Here is a 27,363-nt window from a genome sequence, read left to right as displayed (position 1 = left end):
TAGAATGTACAGAAAAAGGCTTGAATCTGTACTTTAAGGCAGAACTGCTCTATATCAAAGATAAAACAGATTAGAGATGGTGTACCTTACAACCCTATAGTATTGTTTACGTGTTAAACCTCCTGTTAAGTTTGTACTGTTGTCAGTCTTCACTCGAAAGAATAGCTTTTCATATTACTGTACTGGTGGCCATTCTGATCCAAACAGAACGTGTGGAAACGTTTAAAAAGAAATTGAATTGGAGTTGTCCTTGGGACAGAAAGAGAATGAAAAGCCTTCCATGGTGACTGGTTGGGGGTTTATAATGCATTCTACTTTAACTGCACCTAAATCCCAGGCAGTTTCCTCAGTCCTGTACAGTGCCTATGCTATGGAGAGGAGGATAAGGGGTGTTATGTAGTGTAAATAGGGGGACATAGTAGATATAGTAAGCATTTTCAAGATAGAACAAGAAATGTATTCCTGGTATGATCACCAAGTGAGAATGAAGGAGGGGGGGATGAAAATAAAGCAGTCACCAAAACCTGATAGATGCCACAGATAAGGGGTGCAAAATCGAGCTGTTTGTGAAAGATTCTATGAATTAAGCTAAAAACATAGTCACAGGTAAAAAGTGGACCCTATATGTGCTGCTTATTATCAGACTTATAAGTCATTCAATAAAAACAAAGGTGATTCAGGCAGCTTTACAATACCACAGTAACAGTAATAATATATCGGCCTAAATCAAGCCAAGCAGCAAAATGTGGTTTTATGGGAAGCACCACAAAAATAAGGAAGCTGAGGATTATCAATGTGTCTTTTCCCACAGTTTATAAAGGCAAAGGCAGGAGCAGCCGCATGTTTTGGAAACCGCTACACAATAAATACTGAACACAGGAAGTTTGCAGCTAAACATGGTTTTTGTTTACAAAACAGGAACAAAGAAATGCCACAGCATAAGAAGCCGAGCATAAGGACTGAAACTATTATAACATATTGGGGGAAGAAATAGTGCAGCTTTGTGCATGGAATAGCAATATAGTGTAACTACAATAAAATAGTAGTGTTAAAGCAAGAATAACTCGTATTTTCAATGGTTCTGTAGTGTAGTTTTACATTGACCTAGGGTATACTTTAGATTGAAGGCTGATTCATTAAGATCCGATGCAGAAGCTGGGAGCCACTTGGGAGAACCTATCCTTATCACCCATTTGAACTTTGCCTTAAAAACACAGTTTTGGGCAAAAAAGTTTCCATTTTAGACATACACTTTAGGTGTCACCATAATAAGGTGTTTCCACCTTCAATGATTAGCATCATGACCAGCAGTATTTTAGGTTGGTCATGTTCTCAGGCAGTATTTTTATATTCTCATATTTTTTTATTGTTTAGTCAGTCATTAGTACACCTAGCAGAAGATGAAAGCAGATTTCTAATAGGATTGATGGGAGATAACCTGCATTAGTCTAATGCTTTCCTTTTGGTCCAGGCAAAAGATATGTGGATGAGGAATGACCTACAGGGCAGCACGGTGGCTCAGAGGTTAGCACTCTGGCCTTTGCAGCGCTAGATCGTAGGTTTGAATCCCATCCAGGGCAGTATCTGCATGTTTGCAGGTTCTCCCCGTGTCTGCGTGGGTTTCCTCCCACATTCCAAAAACATGCAGTTAGGCTAAGTGACTTCCCCCCCAAAATTGACCTTAGACTACATTAATGACATATGACTATAGTAGGCACATTAGATTGTGAGCTCCTTTCAGGGACAGTTAGTGTCACGAATATGGACTTTGTACAGCGCTGTGTAATATGATGGCGCTATATCAATACGGTGTAATGATAATAATAATGAGGAAAACCTTAGTGTACTATATATCTGCAGTAAAAATTGTTGGGTCTTCAGGCTTGTTATATTGTCTAAAAGACTAAATAACTTATGAATAGACAGAAATATAAATCCACTGGCAGATACATATAGCTACTTCATTTCTGTATTGATCGGTTTGTCTGAAGTATATTAGTTTGCATTCTATTAAATATTGATCAGCAAGGCAGCTCAGTTCATTTATAGCTGGTGATATATAAATACAGGATAATAATAATGATAGTATGAAATTATTCAATTTAATAAAAGTCCTGATTTAAAGCAATACATAACATAAATAACAAACAATACATTTAAACTTATAAAATAGAGTTATATCTGGGTTGTATTTAGTTCTTGCAATTTCAGGGGAACAATTGGTGGTGGGGATTTCTATTTCTTTCCTGATACAGACAGTGAGATTCAGCTTGGAGCCAGGGGACTAGAGAATGGATTTCATATGTTAAACGCTCTGCACACAAGACACGATTGTCGCAGAGACTTTTATTTAACAGCAACCTTGAGCAGTGGTCGCCAACCTTTTTGAACCTATGGACCACTAAATGCACCGAATCCAGACCTTGCATGTGCACTTCCCCCATAGTGACATCATGATGCGATAACCTGCCCAGAGACACAACCCGCCCTGAGCCTGCCATGGGGGACTGGTTGAGTTGTGTCCATACGGGGAATATGGTCTGTGGTTCTGGCCAGTGCGCCCCTCAGTGGGGTGCTTCTCCTGACCCGGCTGATGCGCCCAGCTGCGAACCACCAAAACTTTGGTGACAGCTGATCTTGAACATGTAGTAGGCCAGGCAAATATACAGTATAGTATCTGAAGTACACCTGTGTATAGTAATGCAGAAAAAGAAAATCAAAAAGAAAAAAGAAAAGGGCAAAAGGACCATAGAAGGGACAGGTCCTTGATATTGATAAAAATATATATTTTTTTATCTTTTAAGAATAATGGTATACACTTAATACATGTATGCACTAAAAACATGTATACTATACAGCCCTTTCTTGCATATAAAATTTGTCAAAAAATCCAAATACTTTTCAACACATCAACAAACTTAAGTATAAATTCAAACAACTGCACAAATTGGCAATAAAACATTCATCCAGGCATTTTTTTCCTTGGAAAGAAATAATCTGAATACTGTTAAGAGACAATATTTTTATGTGGCAGTTTAATAGTGCTAATAATTCACAGGGAAATTAACATCATGCTGTGAACTGCTTGTCCTGGAAGATTTTTGGCAATGAAACACACAGTGAAGCGTCTTATTTAGAAGAAGCCCTATTTATAAAATTTCAGCAAGGGATTTACAACTGATTATACAAAGCAGAAGTTTTCTGTAAAAAAGCTTATGTTAAAGAACATAAATGGGGATTTTCGTGTGCTGCCATAAATTAGTGCTGCAGGAGTCCCGGGGGTCTAATGCAAACTGTCATAAAACTGCTTGCAGGTAATAAGAAATAAAGCTGATTTAAAAGTATAAATAATTCCCACCAATAAAAGGTGCAGGTCCCAAATAATAATTAAAAATGTTGAAGGCCCACTAAACAGCAGTACTAGCAAGGCCAAAAAGAGTGTTGGAACCATTCTAGCTGCTCTGTGAGCTAGTGGACAGGGGGCTTGAAATAATGTTCCTATGGTCCATCTCTAATTGAAATATTTTTCTTGCGCCTGAGATCTTTGGTAACGACTGTAAAAAACACATGATCACAAACTTTGAAAAACAAAATTCACACTAGAAATATAGTCTCGGTTTGTTTCTCCTTTAAGAATGATCATATGATGTCTCACCTGCCATTGATGGTGCTTCTTTCCGTTGTCCACTCTTCGTGGTAGTTGCTTCATATGCAACAGTAACATCATAAACAGCATCCAGGTAGTCCTGCATTGTGTCTATCGCTAAATGAGTCGCCTTCACACGTGGAGTCAACACATGCTTCAGGACTGGCAACCCTGGGGTAAAAATTGTAGTTTTGAAATTGTTAAATATTACCTTTAAAATGGATTGTGCATAATCATCACATATTGTTTTGGGCATGGGTGATCAGGACAGGCTATTCACAACCTCTTTATATAGACCCTCAACTCATTGATATTTTTGTAAGCCAAGCAAAATGCTTGCATTGAATAGAAAGAGTGCTAGAAGCGGGTCACAGTAATAAACCTTATATAGAAACAAGAGGAGGAAAATCAATTTCCTGCGCCAAAAGTGGGAGTCAAATTTGTACAGTTAACCAGGGAACACAAAGGAATGGTAAAGCACAATTTATTAAACATCAATGAAAAATAAAAAATGATAATTAGATATAATAGAGGAACTAAATCATAAACACATTTAAAAGTGCGAAAAGCAGTGCAGCAGCTATTTCCAACACCAATGCCTCCAGATAGCAGGCAGTTGAGCAAGTACCCCTACCACTAGGGGCAGATTCATACCTTTTTTGGGATTGAGCTACCCCATGCAGCTCGGTCACACGCATCTCAGTGACTGTTCTAAAAGAACCTGGAATTTGACAACTGGTGACAGATGACTGCCAAACCCTTTCATTCTCTATGGGGCTGCTGTGGGGGGAAGCTACATGTAGGCATCTTCACAGAGACAACAGTTCCCCGATATGAGGAATCAGTAGCCGCACTGCAACCTCATGGCCAGTTTGAAAATAGCTGGGTTCTTCACTACAAACACTTATCCTCTCATTAGGATAACTATTTAAATGTGTTAGCGACCCTCCCATCCAGCAGGCATCACTGCTTCCAAGACAGGTTACAGGGCAGTGTACATACAACATACCTTCATATAAAATGTACTTTTACCAGAACTAGATCTTTTACTGGGGGATGGTTACTGCAAGCTTTAGCACAGTCTTGGCTGGAACTGGAAAAAAAGTAAGTCTACTGGTTCCACTAAACTGTGCTGTCATAAGGACAACATCACTAAGATCAAAAAACAATACAGGAAAAAAAGTAAAAATGAATATAGATAAAAGCAGTAAAATAAAAACATATTAAACTGCTAAGTTTTCACCTCCGTTACCACAGCACAAGCAACTGACAGTGTACAGCCGTGGGAATAGTGTTTAAGAGCCCCAAGAGCTTATTCCACCTAGATATGAAATCTGTAAAATTAAACAGACGCAGACATGTTTTTGTTTTAGATGATGACTGAGTTACCAATTTATTACTGTCACTTGAAGGTTGTTTGGGGATAAGTTTGCATGCTCCCTAATGCATGTTAAGCCACAAGATAAACTTGCAAGCTTAAAGGCTAATTCTCTACAAAATACTGTAAGATCAGTCTAGTACTGGATCACTGCTTCAGAGGCGACGATTTTTAATCTCTCAGCTATGGGCACATTTCGGAGCACAGCTCTGCTTTGACTCTTAGATATCCTGTTTGAATGGACATTCCGGAATATGAAAGGGCTTCATAGCAGGAGAAATATATCGGAGACCAACAACAATGGCTGAAAAATGTGTGTGTTCCTCAGCCAGATGGACTGAGTGCCTGGGACAAAAACTTGTTTGAAATAAGATAGCATTTGGCTACATTGCCATAAACAGTTCAGACATTTATGGTAATCGTACAAAGCAAGCATCACAATTGGCACATATTTTTCTGGTAAAATCAACCTGTTTTCTCAATATTTATTAGTATAGGATATTTAAATGGTTCAAAAATATCTTCTGTTGATTCCAGCGGATGGTTTCGGAGTTCCTTAAGTACAGGTCTAAGATACCTTGATCCAATTGCCAGTATCACAGGAGGATGTGATAGAACTCCTTGCAAACCTTCCACACAAGTTATACCTTTTTTTTTCATTGTACTATTTAAAATAATACCATAATACAAGGTCTTGAAATCTGAGATGTAGCTCTGGGGAACAATGAAATCTAGACTGTTTATAAATGGCAAAATAACCCTTCCCAGATTGATGGACAGCAACAATTGTCATTGCTGTTGTCTTTTCCTCTTAGCATTGTGATACAACATGCCTGAACGCTTTATATGTGATCCAATATTGAGATGGTCACACTTGCTGATAATTTATAAGGTGCTTTTAAATAGCAGCAACTGGCTACCACTCACCCTCTCAATTGCTATGAAAAGGGTAAGAGTGTACTTATTGTTACATAAAGCTTCTGCAGTTTTTGCCAAATAATGTCACCATGTCATGTTGTTTACCCAATTTTAAGACCCTGAACCAGAAGATGATTTTTCATGATGACCTGATATGTAAAACCTTTTTAAAGAAGAGGGTGTACTTTTTCGCATGAGATTACATTTACAGTGAAAAACAGACTGTACTCTGCTAGAACGAGGTCTTTAAATATCTGTGAGTTTCAATGGATTATTTATTATGACAGTTTTTTTTTTTCATTTTACCTTCTTTCATGGCAAAGTTTTGGCTATCGGCAATGACCTGAGGTATATCAGGATTGTAGCGTGTTCCTTCTGGGAATATCACAAGGTACATCTGCAAATAGAAAAATATGTAGAAAAACTTAAAACCTGGAAGATATATTATAGAATGGATTTTCCTTGAGTATGTGATTGCTTTACCTTGTATGATTTTAAAATGTATGAACACAGATATATGAATTTGCTCTATAATGTTGCACAGTGGATATATTTGCTTTGCCAAAGCTCTCTTTGGACTGTATTTGAACCCAAGGGGCAGACAAGTCACAATCATGGCATAATAGACAATTTTTACAGCATATAACATCATAACCATTGAGATAACAGTGGCTTAACAAGCCCATTACATTACACAAATAGGATGTTTTATAGAAAAGGAATTTCCGCTCATCAGTTTGGCGTGGTGTTGCTTTAAGTACTTAATAAGCTGGTTCATTATGATCTCCTGAGCTGTACTCCTTTCATTAACATTTTGTACCTTCTTCCTTCCATTGGTCAATAAATAATATATATATGTCCAATTCAGTATGTGGCCAGTCCACACCAGAGCATTTTCTTGATGGGCTCTGGAGAAAATGCATCCTGCCACATTTGGGAAGTGTTGAAATGCCCATAAATGCTTAAAATGCATATGCCTCCATGTCCACTGACATAAATGGGGCATTTTTTGGCATTAGGGAGGAATGTTAACTTAGTCTAAACTCTTCTCTGACACATATGGTAAAAATGTCTTTATAAACGCTTTAAAACGTAAACATAAGCTGTATAAACATTTATAAGCAATATAAAGTCAGTGTAGACTAAAGTTTAAAAAAAAAAGTAGTTGTAATTTGCAAAAAAGCTCAAAATGAAATTAAAGTATATTAATAATCAGTAAAAGTTGATTCACACACTATCTAATTGAAACCAATGTGAGAAAGGTAATATTGCGTGAAAACATTTATAAACGAACCCCTATGTGTTTTGATACTACTGATAGGAACTAGGCTTCGTCTACATGGACTTTTTTGGTAACTCTTTTAAACTCCCATACGACTTTTAAATGGGAGTTTATATAAACAAAATAAAAGTGTTTGAAAGCAAGCCTAAAAATGCTTCAGAAAGCCCATATTGTTTTTATGGGAGTTTTTAAGAGTTTCTAGGAATGGAAATCAATGATAAACGCATGCAAACACTTCCATTTCACTACATTTCAATGGAAGCATTTATAAGCAGTTAAAAAATTTAAAAACGCAGCAAGAAGTGTTTTCCAAAATGCTAAAGAATTGACCCATTTAAAGAGCACAATGTTATAGAACACAGAAGTGCATACAGTTTGTAACAGTAGAATAAATTATCTGATTAATGCGCCATGCAAAAAAAAAAAAAAAGACTAAGTAGAAATCCTAATGGAAATAGGTTTATCCCTAAGTAATCTGTGGGAATACCAGCTCTTTTTATCTGAGGATTAGCTTGTTGGCAAAGCTTTTGTATAGCTAAATAAATAGACTTATGTACAAGTTTATGAGTTTTATACCAGCTTATAAACACTTAAGTCTGCTTAGGCTTTACTTGGCATAATGAGAGATATACTTCAGCAGGATTTTTATCAGTTGTATGGCATACAGGATACGTTTTTCTCTGCCTAATTTAACTCAATACCCATGTACCGCGATACTAAAACAAGACTACAGCCCCAAATGAATTTTTTTATATCATGGGTGATGGCACAACTTCATGTAAAATGATTCATCCCTATTATTGGGATAGCAAACTCAAATTTCCCTGAGGAACATCTCCACTTGCTGCTCGCTACATTGCCACTAAGACTGGTCTTTTTTTTTTTTATACCATGAACCATTTTACCTTTTTTTTTCGGAACAAGGCACACCCAATATTTGCTGCAGTATGTTGTGCACTGGCTACTACTGCATAGTATATCTGGTTGCCATTCACAAGTCATTAGAGTAACTTAAAAGTCTTAAACTCAATCATATATATGTCATAAATGGCACCCCAGAGTGTCTGACATAACAGAGCTAGCACAACCATTACCATGCATGCCACTCAAAAAGAGGGAACTATGTATTGTGGTTAGAATGGAGAATGTATGAGTTCATTGTTCAACCCAGATTTTGTATTTTAGGCTGGGTAGGAAGAAATTGTAGGCGGGTAGCTTCCAATGTTTTATGACTCAACTTTTTAGTATCCGCCCAAAAACAGCCGGGTGGTTACTAAAAAGTGCCAGGCAGTGTGCCCAGCTAAAATAGGCTGGGGAAAACAATGAAATCATACAAAGAAGATTGTATGGCTCGCTTACATGGGCATAAAAAAGTAAGGAATTTGTAATTGTCAATAACCTTACTCTTTAGCCATGTCCATGGTGTAACCACACATTTCTGTTGTAACCACATCCTTCCCATTATTAGTCCCCTATTTTTACAATGAGGTTAGGTCACACATTTTGTTGACATGCTGTAGCTAAATTAAATATACTGGTGTGGAGGGCCCCAAAATCTAGAGTTATGCAATGGTGAAATAGGCCAGCCTTTAAAAATAGTAATAAAAATATTTTAAAGAATTCTCACTGTCCACAGTAGCTGATTTGAAAACATACAACATTCCCAAATCAGCTACTTTGGACAATGAGAATGCTTTTTTTTAAATGTATATAAAAGAAAATAAAAGTGAGTGCCTTCGTTAATGATGCAACCTTAAAAAATTTTCTATGAAAACCTTTAAAAATATTTACCAAACAAAATAATCCCAGCAAAATACACTAACTTTGTGCCTACATACGGCTACAAAATTTATTTCTGAATCCATGTATCAGTGTTGGGTAAATTACTAAGCAATAATGTCATAGCATGAGAAAGGTGGGGATGAGACAGAGCATCATTTATACCCACAAGTGTCCCTATGCTCCTGTTGTCTGAATGGAGCGACAGGGAAGGAAAAGAAAGATTCATTTGTTCTGTAAGGAAATAAGTAACCCTTTTATTTTCCTATGCACAATTTTGTTTTAGTAATTTATATTATTTATGACAGATATATAGGAACAACTTATTTCTCATATTTTTAAAATTAATTAGGGTGTAAAATATTTTTACTGATGCTACAAATGTTAGCACCATCATTTCATAAGTTATGTGTGCCAAATGTGAAACCCTTTGCTCCCAGACAAATCCTTAGGCCATTGAATAAGTAACATTTCCACGATTTCAAGTAAAGCCCCAGCTACTCCAAGTTGCTCTCATACTATTATTAGGGAAATTAAAACAACTGGGATTTATCAAATGCTGTCAAGTGATGCACATACACCCAGCAAAACTCACAGATCACTATGACATCAAAAAAATCAAATAATGTGAAGACTTTACTTGCAATTTACTTGCAATCTGTGGCGAAAGTCATGGGAAAAAGTCATCTGGCTCAGCAATTCTTCAGCTATCAAAATTACTGTAGATTTATAAGAGAAAGGATAGCCAGATACGAGTGTTAACCTTTGTTATTTCATATTTTTCAAGAAACACACTGTGAATTCACTTCAGTCTCTAGATATAGATGTACAATCAATCAGATGGGAGCTAAAACGGTAACTAAAGCAACAACGAAAACAGTCTGAAGTGATCATACAACCAGGATTTCAATACGGTCATTTCTGTTTACACTCTGAGGATCCATTGGAATTGCCGTTGAATATGTTGTACATCTGGTATAATGGTGGACAGAATATTGCAAATGGAAAAAGAAAGCCTGTCACCCAAATGTTGTCATTTCTAAACTTCTCATGAGAATGCTAGCTGCTTGGCTGTCATCTTAAACCTCTGGCTTTAATGATACCAAAATCACAGATTCAAAACAAATATCCAGAGCTGTATCCAGAAGGGCAGGCCATTAGCATTTTCAAAGACAGATCAGCGATAGCAGCAGCTGCATTTTTCCCATAACAGATTTATTTTTAAAATGACATTTAAAAACACACATATGCTTGTACTTTGCATTTTTACATTTTTTTAAACAAACCGGCAAGAAAAAACAAAAAGTTGGTGACTGATTGTTTGGTTGCACCAATTGAAGAAAATTAAAAATGTCCAATGTGTCCAAATTGAAGGCACAATTACTGGCAAGCATTGACACCTTGCAGGAGAAAATACACTGAGCACAAGCTAAAGTTTTTTCATATAAATGATTATCAAGGGTCCCCGTCTGACAGGGGGGGAAGGAGAAGGACTCTGCTTGGGGGGGTGCACCGGCCAGAGTCATGAACTACGTCTCCCAGAGACATTGCAGGCTCAGGGTAGGTCGTGTCTCTGGCATGCACTCCCATTCATTCTCAAACGCCTAGGCCATCGAGAATTAGGGTGTTACACTTTCAAAAAAAAAAAAAAACACAACAGAATTTTTACTCTACATAAAAGGGTTGTCTACCCTTTTATGTAAAGTGAAATTTCTGAGTTTAGTTACGCTTTAACCCTAAAGCACAACAGAACATTACATTACTCAAATATAAAAGCTACTATTCATGACATTTCATTTAAAATTAAGAAAGCAGTAAAAAAAAAAAACAACATCCTCCTTCTCTGAGGCTATCATACTGACACAATAATGACTAGTAGGTTTGTGGCTTAGCATTTGGGGTGAAGTCATTGTTAACCAAAACAGACATCTTTTAAGGTGGTAGGCATTTCATCATGAAAATTACGGCTACATTCTAAACCTTTCCTGTCTACAACTGTGCAACCTTTTAATAAAAAAACAAATATAACTCCTGGCATGCATGTATTTGTATTCCTTACCCGAGTCTCCGCCTTCATCTGGGATTGCAACTTGTTACTCATATTCTTTTCATTAAACTTGGCACTCCGCTTAACATAAATTCCACCATGCTGTGAAGAAATTAGTAATTTATGACATTGATTACATTTGTCATTTTTAGTTTAGAAGTAATTTTTTTTTTTTAAAGCAGTTTTAATTTTAGGTTCTTTGCAGCAACTTCATAAACTGCATAAGCCTGTAAATGCCAAAGTTTTCATTTTAATTCAACTAACCATACATTATTAAAGCAATATAAGCGGTTACACTATTTACTAAACACAGGACACTAGAAAGGGTCAAAATATATGGCCAGTGGACATAGCAAAAAAAAAAAAAAATGTACATACTATGGCACTAGAAAGTTCAAATTATGGTGATATCGTAAAAAGCCGACAATTCTAGGAGTTACTTAACACCTATAGCATAAACAAAAAGTGTCAGATCAAGGCTACATACCACCAAGTTCATACATTTACAAAAGAGTTCTATGTCCATATTATATAAACTCTTTATCCATATGATCATTATAACCTTTTAAATTTAAATGCATGCCAATTTGTTTTCTGTAGAATTTTGGTATGCAGGCAATAAAGTACAGAATAAATAAAGCCAATGCCCACCTCTCAAAGCAAAAGCTTTCCTTCACTTATCGTGTTCTGGGTATACAAGAAGAAACAAAAGTTCATCTATCCCAAGTTAAGGAAAATTCCCTTAGATAGCCTTTACCAGTACAGGTATACCCATTGAAAGTTTTTTTCTTCTTCTACTGTTCAAGTGACAACTATAAAAAGCTTTTGATCTCTAACCACTCTGCTCTGGTCACAATAGTTACTAGGACTAATGGGGAGGGTTAATCTCCTATGTGAGGATATAGACACAAACCTGACAGTGATTCCAATGTTTCCCTTCTCCACTCAAAACTTCTAGTCTGCAAATACATGTTAAATTAGTACATTGTCGCCAAATGGTTGTGCTTGTCCCTAGTGAAATTCTGATACGTATTGTGGTCCCCCAATGTAGTTCACTGATCCGTCCTAGCAGATCAATGAATGATTGATCAAGAACCACTGCTGTGAATTTTAGTTTAGAGGAGCACAGCAAAGTCCCATTCCTCCCTCCCCTCTCCATTGAACAGAACGGGTGCACTCATTCATCTGTCACTGGAAAGGAAAAATCATTAGCAATTATCCTACCTGTGTATGTATACATACACACATACATATATATATATACATACAAACAAAAAAAATTAGGCAAATAGTTTCAAAGATACCTGTGAAAAATACCAGCCATACAGAGGGAGGAATTTTAGACCATCCTTCAGCACATAACGAACATGACCCAAGGCATTCTGCTGCACGGCCATCATGTCTGCAATAATCCAATCAACTGTGGACCAGAAAGAAATGTAAAAATTCTTTTTAGAATATCACTTGTTGATAGAGGTTAGTGTTCATTATTCCCAACATTACCTAACTGGAAACCCCCAGTATCAAGACAAAAATGTATGAACTAAAATGAAAATAGATAACATTTGGGTATAGAAATTTAAACATAAACACTATAAATTATTAAAAAAAGCACCAACCTGTACACTGGTGATTTGATAGGTATAAAACATTCTCTTTCTCTGGCAAATCTCCATATAATACTATCTAGGGTTTAAAAAAAGGAAAAAAGGAAATTCAGCAAATTACAGATCCATATAGCAAAACTAGACACTTGATAGGGGAATATGTTAGAACTACTTAATAATAACTGACTTCATCTGGGTGTTTCAGTTATATGCGATGGATGGCTCTATTCATTTTGTATGGTTTCTGACAGTACGCATTGCAGCACTCAACAATGGAAAGGAATCACTTGTTCATTGCAGTGCAACATATTAAAGTACAACTGTTTTTTGTGTTGGCAGACCTTATAAAATGAATGGGCTGCCTAATAAAATGCACATTAGCATTTATGTACAAATATACCGAATGAGGGTAAGGAGGGTTAATCAGCAAATCTTTTTTATGACATTGTAAAATATGACCAAATGTCTAGCACATGCAATAGAAGCTGGCATTGCCAGGCTTCCCTGGCAACCAAAGCTGACAATGCGCATATCAATCTTTTCTTTTATCACAGCGCTATCAGGCAGGTAAGTAGGGTTACAGCATAAGGGACATTGCCGGTCCCTTTTTGAAAAAACCACCTGCCTGAGTTTTATTTTGTAAAGTGGGGCTTTATTAAACCGAACCAGATGACTGATGCCTGCAGCCATCATACACAACATCATACACAACATCATACACAGCACAGTATTTTAACATTTGCTCCACCAAAGTTTGCAATCAAAACAGCAACACCCAACAAGCCAGCTCAACAGCTTCTGTCTATGGCCGTTTTTTTTTGGGTCCTGCATCAGGAACTCATTTCTAATGCTGGTCAGCAAAAAACATAATTGATTAACATGGAGAATTGAACATATCTGTTAAAAGGCTGGATTTGACATGCTTTGCAATGCATTTCTATAGATGCAGTACGTCCTATCACTGTGTATTTGTACTGCAGGCAAAGCAGGACCAACACAAAGCTGTGTTTTTATTGAACACTAACAATGTGTAATATTACATAGGTGATAGAAAGAACGCCTGACAAACAAGATCATCCCACAGACAGCAATTTAGGTGCCTGCTGCTGATTTCCACCATTAGCATTTCTACTTAATGTAAATTATAGTTTACACCATGCTGTTTATAAACCATACAAAACAGTAAAGTAAGTTTAAAATGTATATTATACATTTATAAAAATACAAACAACATGAACCCATTAATTATTATGTTCACAATGTTCAATGCCTTTCTCAAGAAGTAATCCATCAGACAAATTGAACTACATTCTGCTGCTGGTTCAGAGACTGCATTATGTTGCGAGTTTTTCAAATGAAATGTGACAAAAAATGTTGCTCTCTGTGAGCTGCCTGCTCTTCTCATACCCAGAAAGAAGATAAACACTTGGGAGAGATAACTACAATGATCGTATGACATTACAGTATGCAGAATTCACACATTCAAACTTCCAAATAAGATTTCAATATGATTGTGGTACAATGAGCATGACAAGGCCCAAAGTAATTGTGTTTGGGAATAGATGTCAAGCAGGTGTTCTAGAATTACTAACAAAAAGTACCAGGGTGGTTGCTGGACTGATATACCAAAGCAATGGTGGATGATTATGTGGACAAAAAGAATGTGCTGTATGCATTTCAATGTATAACGATAAATTACTTTACCATTCTATGAATTAAATTGAACTGCCCCCAAAAGAAGAACTAAATTTTAGGAATATAGGAATTTAGGAATATAGTTTTGTTGATAGCAGTGTGTGTAACAATAGGATTTACAATAGGATCTAGGTAAAAGACAAAACTCATAATCACAGTTCTACAACTTCTCTTTGTAGCAGACACAATGATAAATAATGTCCCTAAGTAAAGAACATTTACTATATACAGAAAGAAAATGTTCTCCAAATAGTGCAAACTGGCAGAGCCTACATGTCCTTGGGCAGAGAAAAATAATGAGTAGCTAGGAGGTTCCTATTATTGAAATATTGCTGCCAGCCTAGGGGCATGTTCCAGTGTTTTCAGGAAGAGACAACAAGTTATTATCATATGGGCTTTTACTTGTAACTGATTTTTATATTCTGTACTACGCCAAGCCACTGCAGTTTGCAGCAAAAAACCAACAACAACTCATTAGTACGAGCAGTAACAAGTGATTTCAAAGCACTGCACTTCATAAATATAAAAACCTAGGTTTATGTTTTTATGAAATCTTTTTTAATGAACAATTTTGAGCACGACCATAGACTGTAAGAGTACAGCTAACCCCCAGACAGATACAAAATATACCAAAGAAAAGCACATTCGCATTCTTTAATACATGAATGTAATTTTACATACAAGCAGTATAAGTATTTGACCTGGTATCAGCAAGGAGCCGATCAGTTCACATGCTCACAAGAAGCATGCTGATTGGTAGAGAGTGATGAGCTCATCATTGTCACACTTCTCCATTCACTCTCTAGTCACAGGCTGTCCAGGACAAGTTAGATTTAGGTGGGCTGAATGATGCTAACCACCAAATAGAGGATATCTAGTAGTACTGCAGGGAAAAACTAAAATAATTATGAATATTGTAGCATGATGGGGTGAATAGAGGTGGATTTAGTGATTTTATCGGACTGGACTATTCATTTATTCATAAAAAAAGTTTAAATAACAGAATATGGTGCAAAATTTCTGCCAGGGTTACTGCAGTTAGGACACGCCATAAAACCTCCCAACCTTGAGTTGGGAGGTCTACAAGTTTGCCAAACATTTGGTTCAAAAACATTTTTTTCAAAACCATAGTTTTAGAACCTATTTACAGTGAGTACTATCAAATACTTTTTGGACATCAACTGAGAAGACCAATGCCTTCCCTTGTTATTCTGTTTGTGTACAATATTTAATAACTAGTAGAAGTGTTCAAATATTCCTTAGTAAATAGTGCCTGGCGTAAATCTTGTTTCAGATACAGGGACCAGAAACCCCAGCTTGGTGGCCAGCACCCCAACACCCCTTTGTAGTTCTATTCAGTGAGCTCTGGTAACCTTACATTTCTGGCTGATGGAGAAGGATCCCACTCCTCTGCCTGACTACTGTCGCTCCACTTCTAACATCGCCCCACTTTTACCCTCCATGTAGTGCCCAATGACAGTGAGCCCATGCACTGTGTGGCCACGCCAATTGCTCTATCCCAACAATTACAGTTTTACCCTTCAATATTTTGGCACTGCTAACGATGTCCTTGGCATTTAGCAACTAGGACCCTTTAGGTACACTGAGCAGAAGAGCAGAGAGTAAGAGGCAGAGCTGTGCTTGTATGTGTAGGGTTATTGGCAGGGCTTTGCACAGAAATCATGATCAGGCTTCCTTTTAGTACAGTAATCCTCTCCTGTCTTCTCTCCAATGAGCTGAGGAAGCTATCTGAGTCATCGAGGCAGCACTTGTTTGTAGAAGCAAGGCAATGCAAAATATTATTTAAAAAGGTGCACGTATTTATACACATACACGCTGATTAAAAAAAGGGCATTTTTTTTCCTGTGCATTACCATGAAACCTTGTGTGAACAAGCCCTTGATATCAAAGGACATTAAATCCCAATGTAAGTAATATTGGTTGGTTATAGCTTAAAATAGATTTTAATATCAAAGACAAACAAATTGGCATTCTTCAACTTAAAAATAAAAAACAGACCATAAAACATGACTGCAGTATACCCCCGGTTTATTATGACACACCTTGTTATTACACATACACAATCCCAGGAAGAATGTATAATACTGCTAGGCTTTATCAAGGCAAACAGCAAATTCCAAAGTGCTATGAGAACAGAACAGAAATCTGAATCATTTGGTACACAGTCATTACCCTTCAAATCGCCTTACTGATAATAGCACTTTGTGTCAAAAACATCTGAACAGAAACTCTGACCTTTTTAAATAATCCCTTTCTTATTTAGAAGTATTTTCTGGAAAAAAAAATAAAAAAAAATACAACTCTACATATCTCTTAATGTCTATTCATTAGTGTGCATGGAATGGATTGGTACCTAAAGACTATTTATTTAGTAATGATTGATACATTCTTTTAATGTAGTTTCCCTTAAATATCTCTTTATTATATAGGTAATCAATATCAGTAAAGGAAATATTACTGAGGTTCTATCACATAAAATGAGGTATGCAATGTCTTGATATCAAACAAACAAGTAGTGGAAATAGGATATTACTCTCACTGCAAAAAGGTAAGTAAAAGAAGATAGTGATTACAGAAAAACGCTAAAAACAACAGTACAATGATATAAGATTTCACCAAGCCATGTACAGAATCAGTCAGTTTGGACGCATCTTATCATTCAATACTTCCTTATTTGATCTTCTACATAGATTATTATTGAAGACATGCAAACTATGAAGGAACACATATTCAATACTGAATTACAAAAAAGTGTTAGACCAGAGTATGTTTTATATTTTAGATTCTTCAAAGTAGCCAGCTTTTGCACAATTCTGACCTTCTCCTAATCACCACCATGAGGTAATCACAGGGAAGGGTTTTAGAACCGTCTTAAAGGAGTTCCTTGAGGTTCTCAGCAGTTATTGGCTGCTTTGCCTTCCTTTTGCACTCCAGATTATCCTAAACCACCTCAGTTGGATTTATATCATATAATTGTGAAAGCCAGGCTATCTGACGCAGCATTCCATCACCCTCCTTGGTCAAATGCTCTTTAATAGGAGGTGTGTTTGGGCTCATTGTTCGATTGAAAAACAAATGATGGATAACAAGTTGCTCCAAATGCTGTTAACACATGCTGGTTGAATGTGCCTTGAATTCTTAATAAATCAACTAAAAATGTTCACACCCCCTCCATGCTTCATGTTGGGAACCACACATATATTTCTGCTCTCCTAGTCTCACAAAGACATGCTGGATGCAACCAAAAATCTTAAAACGGATTCATCAGGCCAAAGTACAGATCCTACAGCTCTAATTCCAGTCCTTGTGTTTACTCTCCCAAGCAATTCTATTCTTTAAATTGTTCTTCCTCAGTAGTGGATTCTTTTCAGAAATTCGACCATGAAGACCTGACAGTTTCCTCCCAGTTGATGTTGAGATTTGTGTGCTACTTGAACTCTGTAACGCATTCTGTGGGCTCTAATCTGAGGTGCTGGTAAATTGTTGTTTCTAAAGCTGGTAACTAATAAACGTATCCTCTGCAACAGAAGTACCTCTTTGTCTTCCTTTCCTTGGCTGAGAGCCAGTTTCATCAGTGTTTAAAGGATTTCACAACTGCACTTGAGGATACATTCACATTTGGTGAAAATTTCCAGACTGGCTGACCTTAAAGCTGAACTAAACTGAAAATAAAAAGAAATCAGACTTACCTTTAATTTTCAGATCCCTCGATCCCACACTGTCCCGATAACCATCTTGGTACTGGTAAGGAGGAAACGCAGAAAGTTTCTGGCTTTGTCACACGATCAAGCACTGAACAGGCGAGAGATCAGGTGACGTAGCCTGCTGTAAAGGGTGACAAAAAGTGCCAATCTCACTGCAGAAGTGAGGGATGGGCATGTCCCCCCCTCAATATATGAAAATGTCCCTTCTGACCTCAGGTATGTGTAGAAGGAGCAGCCTTCAAAAAACAACATTTTTTACTTTATATAAAAAGGTTGTCTACCAACACAAAGGCAAAACACAAAGGACGGTTTCAAAACACATTAAGAAGGCAAGATATTCTAGAACATAACTAGAGAGGTCACACCTGTTTATAGAAAACCATTCCAGTCTACCTCATGAATCTGATTGAGAGAAGTGTACTAAGCTGACATCAAAGCAAAAGGTGGCCAGTTTGACGAATCTAAAATAGAAAACATTATGGTTTATGTTTTTTTTTAAATATTTTTTGTTTACAACATAATACCAAGTGTTGTTTTGTAATTTGGGTGTTTTCAATACCAGCCTACAATGCAGAAAGTCATTCAAATAAAGAAAAAAACAATAAATAAGAAGGTGTGCCCAAATTTTTATCCGGCATGGATATGGTAAATCAAAGAGACTACCATCAGTGAAAACCGTATGTCAAAATTATCAGACTAACTAAAGTCATACCTAGTACTTAACTTTCAAGAATATCCTACTCTTTATCTTCCAAGGGTACTAGTCCTATAATGTGCAGGGTTGGCTCATCTATCAACAAGAGTCTCCGGAACAGACCTCTGTATAGCCCAGCTTGATCCTTACAAATAAGGAGAGAATTTCCTCCAAATTTTGTTACCTAGAACTGTATTATATACTAATTTAGTAAGTTATTTTAACAATAATTAAATTGCTTAAATGCTGGTCTTGAAATGGTGATGTTAAATCTATCCAGCAAGTTCATTGGCAGTATCAAGTAAATGGTTTTCTTTGCAAAAGACTTCCATTAAACTAAATCCAAACATGTAACCAGCATGGTAATGTTTAATCTGCTGCCTAGAAAGCACAGGACCTACTAGCAGCACTTTATTTGCTTATGTAAAGTGATATCAGTGGTAAACCCGCTGTATTACAGAGCTATCAGCAACTTTTAATTTCTAGAATAAAAATATTAGGGGGAAGGTTAGGTGGAAAGAATGGTGTTCATTAGAAGAATTTAGAAACATCAGAAAAAAAAAAGGAGGATATGCTGAAAACATAATGGTATCTTTTCTCTTTTTAGGGGATCTTTAAACTTTTAGGATAATTTGTCACTTTGTACATTCAAAATATGACAGGTACATTCTCAATGTACATTTAGGATTTCATCAGATGAACTGATAATACAATCTGTAATAATTGGGTAATTGGGTGTTTTATGTTTTATTGCTATAGCTGTTGAGGAAAGCAAAAGGTTGGAAAAGGTTCCAACTACACCTGTCTGCTACCAAGGACAGGAGAAGCATTTACCAACACCATCAGGAGACTACGGAACAAAAATAAATATTGAGATGCTTGTATCCGGATAATTTATTGTAATAGAAACAAAGCTGACATTCAGGTAAAAGGGACAAATGAATGAAGCTCTGTATTCAAGGATTTAATAGATCCTTAAAGTACACCCATAAACAACAATGTTATATACACCCCCCTTGCTATGTAGGAGATGGAGAGGGGAGATATCAGTAGTTAAATGAGTTTCTCTAGGACAAAGAGTCAAAATTTACAGAGACAAAAACACCAGGAGCAGCTGGGCCTTCACATAACTAGCATTCTATTATGTTTAATGAAAAACACTATTCAATAAAAGGGGAAGGAGGGACGAATGAGCGGCACCCCACTGTGCTCTACTCCATCAGAATGAACGATGGTCGTGGGGGATTGATAAACTACATCAGGTGACTGCTGTACACATACCAGATGAGCATTTCACCCAAGACGAGCATGACTATTTGCCTCAGGGGACTAATATTGGACATATGTATGTAGTCTGGCAGTCTCCATGAGCTGACAAAGCTAATCATGTTTAACTATTTTCAGGACTAACCCTCCTGGCCATTTATAAAATCCACAGCCCTAGATCTCCTATATAAATGGCCAGGAGGAAAGGGAGATGGGAACAAAACAATGCTAGGTGCATGACAAGTGCAGTGCAAGTAGCCCAGAAGTAAAGTGGATGCTGTACTGATCTAATTATATAACTATTTGGGAAAAAAGAAGTTAGCACATAGGCCATACTCCCTGTTTGCATCTTAGGGTTATCAATTTCCATGACAATCAATCAATAAAGCATATAAGGCCCAGTAACACAGTAGGGACATACATATTTCAGACTATTTTATCTGCAAAGTAGATAATGAGTAACAAAACAGGAAAGCCAAGTTAACATAGATAACGGCTGGAACCAATCCATAGATAAAAGAATGCAGAAAACTTGAGCAAGCATTACTGGCACAACAGAATTAAAGCAAAAGTATATCACTCACTACAAGACTGAACCACAAGTTTGAAAGTCACAGGTATTATTGCCAACAATGACTGAACTCATTGCTAACCAGAGAATACTTCATACATTTAATCACTAATTTGGTGATTTTTAACTGCATTGTTATAAGTGGATTAAACTAAACATTTCACCATAGCCATTATGGTTGGCCTTAGCAAAAGTTAAGACTGCACAGGGAATCACCTTTTTTAATCCTTAATAAATTGGATTAGTATCAGCAATCACCTCTGTCCCAATAACTGTGTGAACCATCTGTGTGGGAAAAAACATGTAAATGGAATTGTGATAAACTACCAGGACCTAAATCTTCAGAGAGGTTGACAATGAGCTTATTAGATCTGAAGGTATCAATCAGATGACACTTTTAGGTGGAAATTGAAATTCAACACTTTCTCTAATATAAGCCCATACATTCACATACAAGCCTCCGATCCTGTCCCATGCTTATGGCGTGGCTTTACAGTTCCTTCGAGGAGCACATAATCACCTTTACTTCTGCACAGAGCTCACCTGTATAGAGTGAGGCAGTTTAATCCAAAATTAATATTTTTTTTATAAGATGGATTGGATACGTGACTCTGAGATTTGTTAAACACTAATAGTTGTAGGTTTTCCTAACAAAAGCATTATTTTGGGTTCCGTACCATTGTGGATAGATTGCATGTGTTGGTAAATATTGATTCTAAGTACACAAGTTGCCTGCACATAAAGTATGTGTGTGCAATGTTTTTGGACTTCCAACACATTGGTCAGCATTGGAAATACCAATCAGATTACTTATGATCACTCAGCCGAATGTGCATGAATAGGTTATGGATCAGAGGGGTGGGGATGGGCACTCAAAGGCAAAACTCTGACAGGCATCATGTGCGACATGAATTGATCTAGGGCAACACCACCAAGATAAGTTTTAGAAGAAGCGATCATTACTCCTGCTGTCCTAATTTGTTGGAGGGGGTGTCCATTATGTATCACAGTCAGGAGTTGAAGGTCAATGACCACTAAGATTATTCTTCCCAAATTACATTTTGACTAAATTCAGATTAATATTTTTAGCAAATGGTTTTACTGCTCACAACTACCTGAGAGGTGACACCAAAGTTTTTTTTTTTTTTTGGACCCTACATGGTGCCATTTGTTGCTCCTGCCACCTCTAAAGACTTTAATTAGTGTGGCTTGCAGATGCTTAATCAATTGAGCAAATGTTTTTATCCTAAAAAAAGTTCACATTTTTCAGTATACTGAACCTTTAGAGCTTTGATTTAGTAGAGTTACACATTTAAATGTCGTAAAAATAGTCAGCACTAGATTTTTCCTTTTTGATTACTTTTATGACTGCTGCCACAGAACAACGCCTACCTCCTTGCATAATTTTTACAAGTTTATATCTATCTGTCCTCTGAAATTGTTTCACCTGCACCAGGCATGGCCACAGAAACTTCCCAGACTAAAGTCAGCCAGGACCAAGGCAAAAATATCAAAGGATAAACACCGCGGAGGTCCTGGATGGTCAAGCAGTCAGAACTTGGACATTTGAGGACAGTTCTGAAAAGAGGAGATGTGTTTAAAAAGTGAAATATCAAACACAGAAGTTGTGTTTTTAGACGACTATTCAAAACTGAAAGTGTTTTTAAAGAAAAACTATAGAAAGTTTGACATGTGCTTGATTCTGTTATTTGTGTAAATACTTTAGTAGAATACCTTGGGAGATCCTGCTCAGGCCTGCCAGCCCCACCACAGAGCCTGTGCTTGCAGATAGTCCTACCTGCGGATCCCCCATACATCCCCACCTCATTCATTCCTAATGATAGACTCATACTTATGGTAGACAGTGCAATCAATAAAAAAAACTCCAAAGTTACAGTAAATAAAAATCTGCCTTTTATAAACACTGTACAAACGAAGCCATAGTGACAAATTCTATGTCACCACGACCTGACCTATTACCCAATTCATCTCAATGATCCTGTCCAATACCTGCTGCACGCTGACGATGTGTGACCTTCTTAGCTTCTAATTCCTCACAGTATGTAAGTATATTAGAAATAAAGGTGATGTCTATGGAGAAACATGTTCAGCTGAAATGACTGATTGGCGTTGAGATGTTCTGATCACTCTCATGGGCCTGCTCTATGATTCACAATGAATGGCTAGCGATTATACGGCTACACATGTGACTCCAGCATGTCATTCACCAACATCCAGTTGTCAAGGTCAAAGCAGCATGTATAGCACACACCCCACCCCCAGGGCTCCTTCCTGATTCCTCTATAGATGGGACAGCATAAAAAGTTGGTTGGAGGTTAGTGACAGTTCTATAAAGCAGTAAGGATGGTGACACATGAAAGACATGCTGCATATCACACTGGTCACAGGAAGTCCTGCTGCTCCTGCACCCACACACCTCCGTGGACACATACACCCTGCTAAACATGGGGGGCCCCCAGGAATCGGTTCAGACATGTGACTTGTAGCCCTGACCTACACACACACACCTCCTGCACCCCTACACCCACACATACACCTCCTGCACCCCCCCTGCACATGGGCCCCCCAGGACTAGGCCCAGACATGTTACTTGTATCCCTAACCTGGACCCCGGTGTAGTGCTGGAAGAAGAAGAGCACCATGCTCTGGTAGATGGTGTACAGCCGGTCGTCCCCTCTCCTGTACAGTCTCTCGGGCAGTACGGTGCTCAGGGCCCTCCAGCAGCCCCAGGCCAGCAGGTAGGTGGGCGCCGTGCCCAGCATGAGGGCGGCGGGCAGCATGTAGCGCAGGGAATAGGTGTGTAACACGGCGGACAGCAGCATGGCTGAGCGGCTCTCATTCACACCCCAGGGAGAGAAGAGAGTCCGATTCTACACCTACTGACACCCGGCAACACGTGAGGGGGGAGGGGCCGGGGCGGAGCGCCCACGCTGCTGTCTGACACATGAGATAGGATAGACAGCTGCATGGCTAGGGCTGGTGAAGTTATGGCAAACATTTACACACATAGGACAAGCAGCTGGGCACATGAACACACTGGCCTCACATCTCCCTGTGCAATGTACACAAGGGGTAGAGGCTGCTAGACACGGTGACGTCACGCGGAAGAGCACAACCTGTGCGGCCATCTTTGTAACTGGCAAATAACTTTTCAGTCAGGTAGTAATGTAAGCTAGGCAGTTATTGTTGTTAACCTGTCACTGTACATTACAGTGTATATAAGGCCATTTGTTCGAATTTTAGATAGGGTTAGTTACTCTTTTCTCCTCAGTGTCTCATTAAAGCAAAACGTCAACAATAATAAAAAAAGAAAGGCAAAATAGAATATACTGTTATAAAACGTTCAGCTTCAGTCTGAGAGCCAGCATCATCTCACTTATGTTTTCTGGACCAGCCCACCCTGTGACTAGACAGTGAAAGAAGAGGCAACACAGAGATGAACTTATTTCTCTGCTTTCCCTTCCTGTCAACATGCTTCTAATGAGTATGTGAAATGACTGGAATCTGCCTCTTTCTCTTAAGCTGCATACACATGTGCAATAATAGTCATTGGAAGGGATCTTTCACGATCCTTTCCAACAACTGAGCACTGCACGATGCATTAACGAGTGTTGTACATACATCACCGTGCTGCTCTATGGAGAGGGGAGGGGGAGAATGACGGAGCGACACCCCACTGTGCGCTTTTCACTTTCCTATGCATTACGATCGTTCGTCGTGCATCGTCCGTAGATTTGCCAGGACGGTAGTTCAGACGATGGATGACGGGCTCTTTACACACGCCAGATTCTCGTCTGATATCGGCCCTGAGCCGATTATCTGGTGAGAACCATTGGATTTGTGTGTACGTAGCTTTACACTCACTGCTGTATAGGGACTTCAAGAGGCTAATAAACAAGGAAAGAACAGAAGATAGCCAGGGTTTTTTTTGTAGAAAATACAATGTTAAATACACACCACTTTAAAACATAAATTTTCCTTTGGTCACTCCCATTGGACAATGTAGGGAGATAGACCAATGTACTAGATAATATTTTCCCTAATATTAACAGAAAAAAGTCTTGTATCCCAATGCTTTTCGCCTATTCAGCCTATCAGCACACCCGTACAGCACCTCTACCAAACTCTGCAGCTTACAGGTTTTTTTCCTCCTTATTCCCATATCCTACGTTGTGTTATTACTTATACACTCACCTTTGTGACTTCTTTCTTATCATGATCATTACTCATCCCAACCTTTGAACAAATGTTCTCTGCCAAGTCCCCTGAGGAAGCTCAAATAGGCGAAAGGCGTCGGCATACAAGACATTTTTCCGTTAATATTAGATCAGGGAAAATATTGTCTAGTACATTGGTCTATCTCCCTACATTGTCCAATGGGAGCGACCAAAGGAAGAATTATGTTTTAAAGTGAAGTGTGTGATTAACATTGATTATTGTTATACAATATATTGCCTCACCAAAAAAACGCTGGCTATCTTCTGTTCTTTCCTTGTTTAGTAACATTTATCAGGGTATGTGGCCAAATCTACAGAAGAGGGAAAGGATTAGCACTACTCTTTCCAATCAGACTTCAAGAGGCTGTAACCAGGGCAATTTCAGGTACTTACAATACTTGTAATTAAAAATACATGTGATGATGTAAAATTATTATTATTATTATTATTATTAATAATATTATTATTCATAAAGTTGTTAATAAAATGTATTTATATAGCGCCAACATATTACGCAGCCCTGTACAATAAATAGCGGTAGCAAATGACGTACAGATACAGACATTGACACAGGAGTAGAGGACCCTGCCAAGAAGAGCTCCCAATCTAGAAGATAAAAATATTAATAAAGCTATATTAATTTTGTGATATATTTTCCTGATGTTCAGTCCTACGATTTCTCCTTACGTCTTGTCTCATTAAAACAGGTGTTTCTATTGGAAGCTTTCTGTTTAGTAATAAAACCTGACAATGGTTCCAGCTTCTATGCCCTCTATCCAAACCTGAACATTTTTTTTGTCTTTTGTTATACTTTAAGTTTTATCTTTCATCCATTGGGAAATGTAAATATGATTTTTTGTTATTTTATTTTTGTACAATATTTTCTCACACCAGCTAACCACAGCTGAAGCAATACAATAAACCAAACAAAAAGTTTGTTCAGACTGCTGCTGAAAACTGCTTGACAAAATCTGGTAACATGGTTCTTTTTATTATTGCATTTCTTTACAGGTGACTGTAGGGAGCATTTTTTTTATCATTATATATTTTTTTGATGTTCAATTAATAATCCAGGGGCGGTTCACTGCCCCTGCTGCCTTCATAGACATGAACTGGAACTGCTGAAAACGGAATTGGGGGCCCACAAGAAGATCCTCCAGTCTACTTGCAGGTCATTCAAAGCCTGGACACAACTCACATAAATGTGGAAATTGCAGCTTGACCAGTGGAGCTCTGTGATTACCAGGCTTCTAAAAAGGGAACTAACGCTTCTCCTAATGGTTACAAACAAAACGTTTTCTATTTTATTCTGGATCATAACACATAAAGAAAATATGAACAAAAGCATATACATCCCTTTAATACATAACAAACATTACAATTATTTTCTGCTGATCTGCAGTTTAAAAATGAGAATTTGTTGCTGTTCATGCATTTTGTAAGTTTCAGGAACAGATGAAAACACCTGGTTAGGGAGAGTGGAATTATATATTTGTTTCCTGGTATAATATAGCAGTATGGAAAATCCAACCCTTTGTTTTTTTTATTTTAGGCTAGAAACCAAGATCATCAATGAATGAGGGTCTTAAATTTATGTTTTGCACAGAAAGTTGTCTATGTGACAGCCCGCACATAAATGTCACAATGTTAATTTGGAAAATTATATTAGGAGAACTGACTCAAGCAGACAAAGAATTTCCCATGAAGCCTAATGGAGGACTCCATATCAAGACGGGTGAATACCTAACGCAAAGGGAAGAATTTGCTGTCAGTGTGGCTTTCTTTGGCAAGCTGCTGAGGCAGTGTATGTGTGTCACTCTCTGACACAATATGGAATCTGAGTAATAATCATAAACAACAGGTTCACATTTTTTAGGTAGGTGAGCAAATATGGCCCATGAAGCAGATTTTCTTTCCTTCACTTTGCTTGTATTCTACACTGTTTGTGTTCTATTACCAAACTGATTGCTATTAGAATTTGTCTTGTTCAATTTTGTGATTAGTTGGGCTTTTAGATTTAGATAGAAGCAAACTCATAATAAAACGAATACACTGAGTGTGATAGCTGACATCATTCTGATTATTCTGCTCTCCAGCTATAAATTCGCTGACCTGGAACAATCATGCGGCCAGAGGAGTCACTACTCCTGATTAGCATACCTGTTAAGGGTCAGTAAATCAGAACATGGTAAAGTTATTGGTTCAGCTTGAAAACAAGACACCTTAGAATTTATAGGAGAGGTCAAAGATTGTAGAACACATATTTCTCCTAAAAACACACCTTCTTTAAATCAACTTCCTGACTCTGCCTATTCAGAGAGAAATTACTAAAATAGGATTTTAAAGCACTCCAGCCGCACATATGCAGCACTCCCCTTGCCACTCCTTTTTTCAGTCAAGCCACCACTGAATAGCTGATGCTTCTGGCTATGCTGACGCAAATTACCTCCTTCCATGATTTTAACTCTGTCACATTAAGCAGGAATGACAAAATCATCATTACTGATCATATGGCTG

The 27,363-nt window shown here is 37.7% G+C and overlaps 1 protein-coding gene across 1 annotated transcript in view; it reads right to left on the bottom strand.

Moving 5' to 3' along the window:
* AGPAT5 (1-acylglycerol-3-phosphate O-acyltransferase 5) overlaps positions 1-23,661 on the bottom strand; it is a 34,906-nt gene extending 11,245 nt beyond the window's left edge. The window contains exons 1-6 of the mRNA XM_072408432.1: positions 23,233-23,661; positions 12,670-12,736; positions 12,355-12,470; positions 11,063-11,152; positions 6,249-6,339; positions 3,656-3,817 (exon numbers count right to left, since the gene is read on the bottom strand). Of these exons, the coding sequence (XP_072264533.1) occupies positions 3,656-3,817; positions 6,249-6,339; positions 11,063-11,152; positions 12,355-12,470; positions 12,670-12,736; positions 23,233-23,451 (745 nt within the window). The 5' untranslated portion in view covers positions 23,452-23,661. The remainder of the gene's footprint in view (positions 1-3,655; positions 3,818-6,248; positions 6,340-11,062; positions 11,153-12,354; positions 12,471-12,669; positions 12,737-23,232) is intronic.
* Positions 23,662-27,363: the final 3,702 nt, after the last annotated feature.

The sequence above is a fragment of the Pyxicephalus adspersus genome, chromosome 4, assembly GCF_032062135.1.
Source record: "Pyxicephalus adspersus chromosome 4, UCB_Pads_2.0, whole genome shotgun sequence".
In the NCBI taxonomy this organism is placed as follows: domain Eukaryota; kingdom Metazoa; phylum Chordata; class Amphibia; order Anura; family Pyxicephalidae; genus Pyxicephalus; species Pyxicephalus adspersus.
This window is presented reverse-complemented; position numbering and strand designations above follow the sequence as displayed.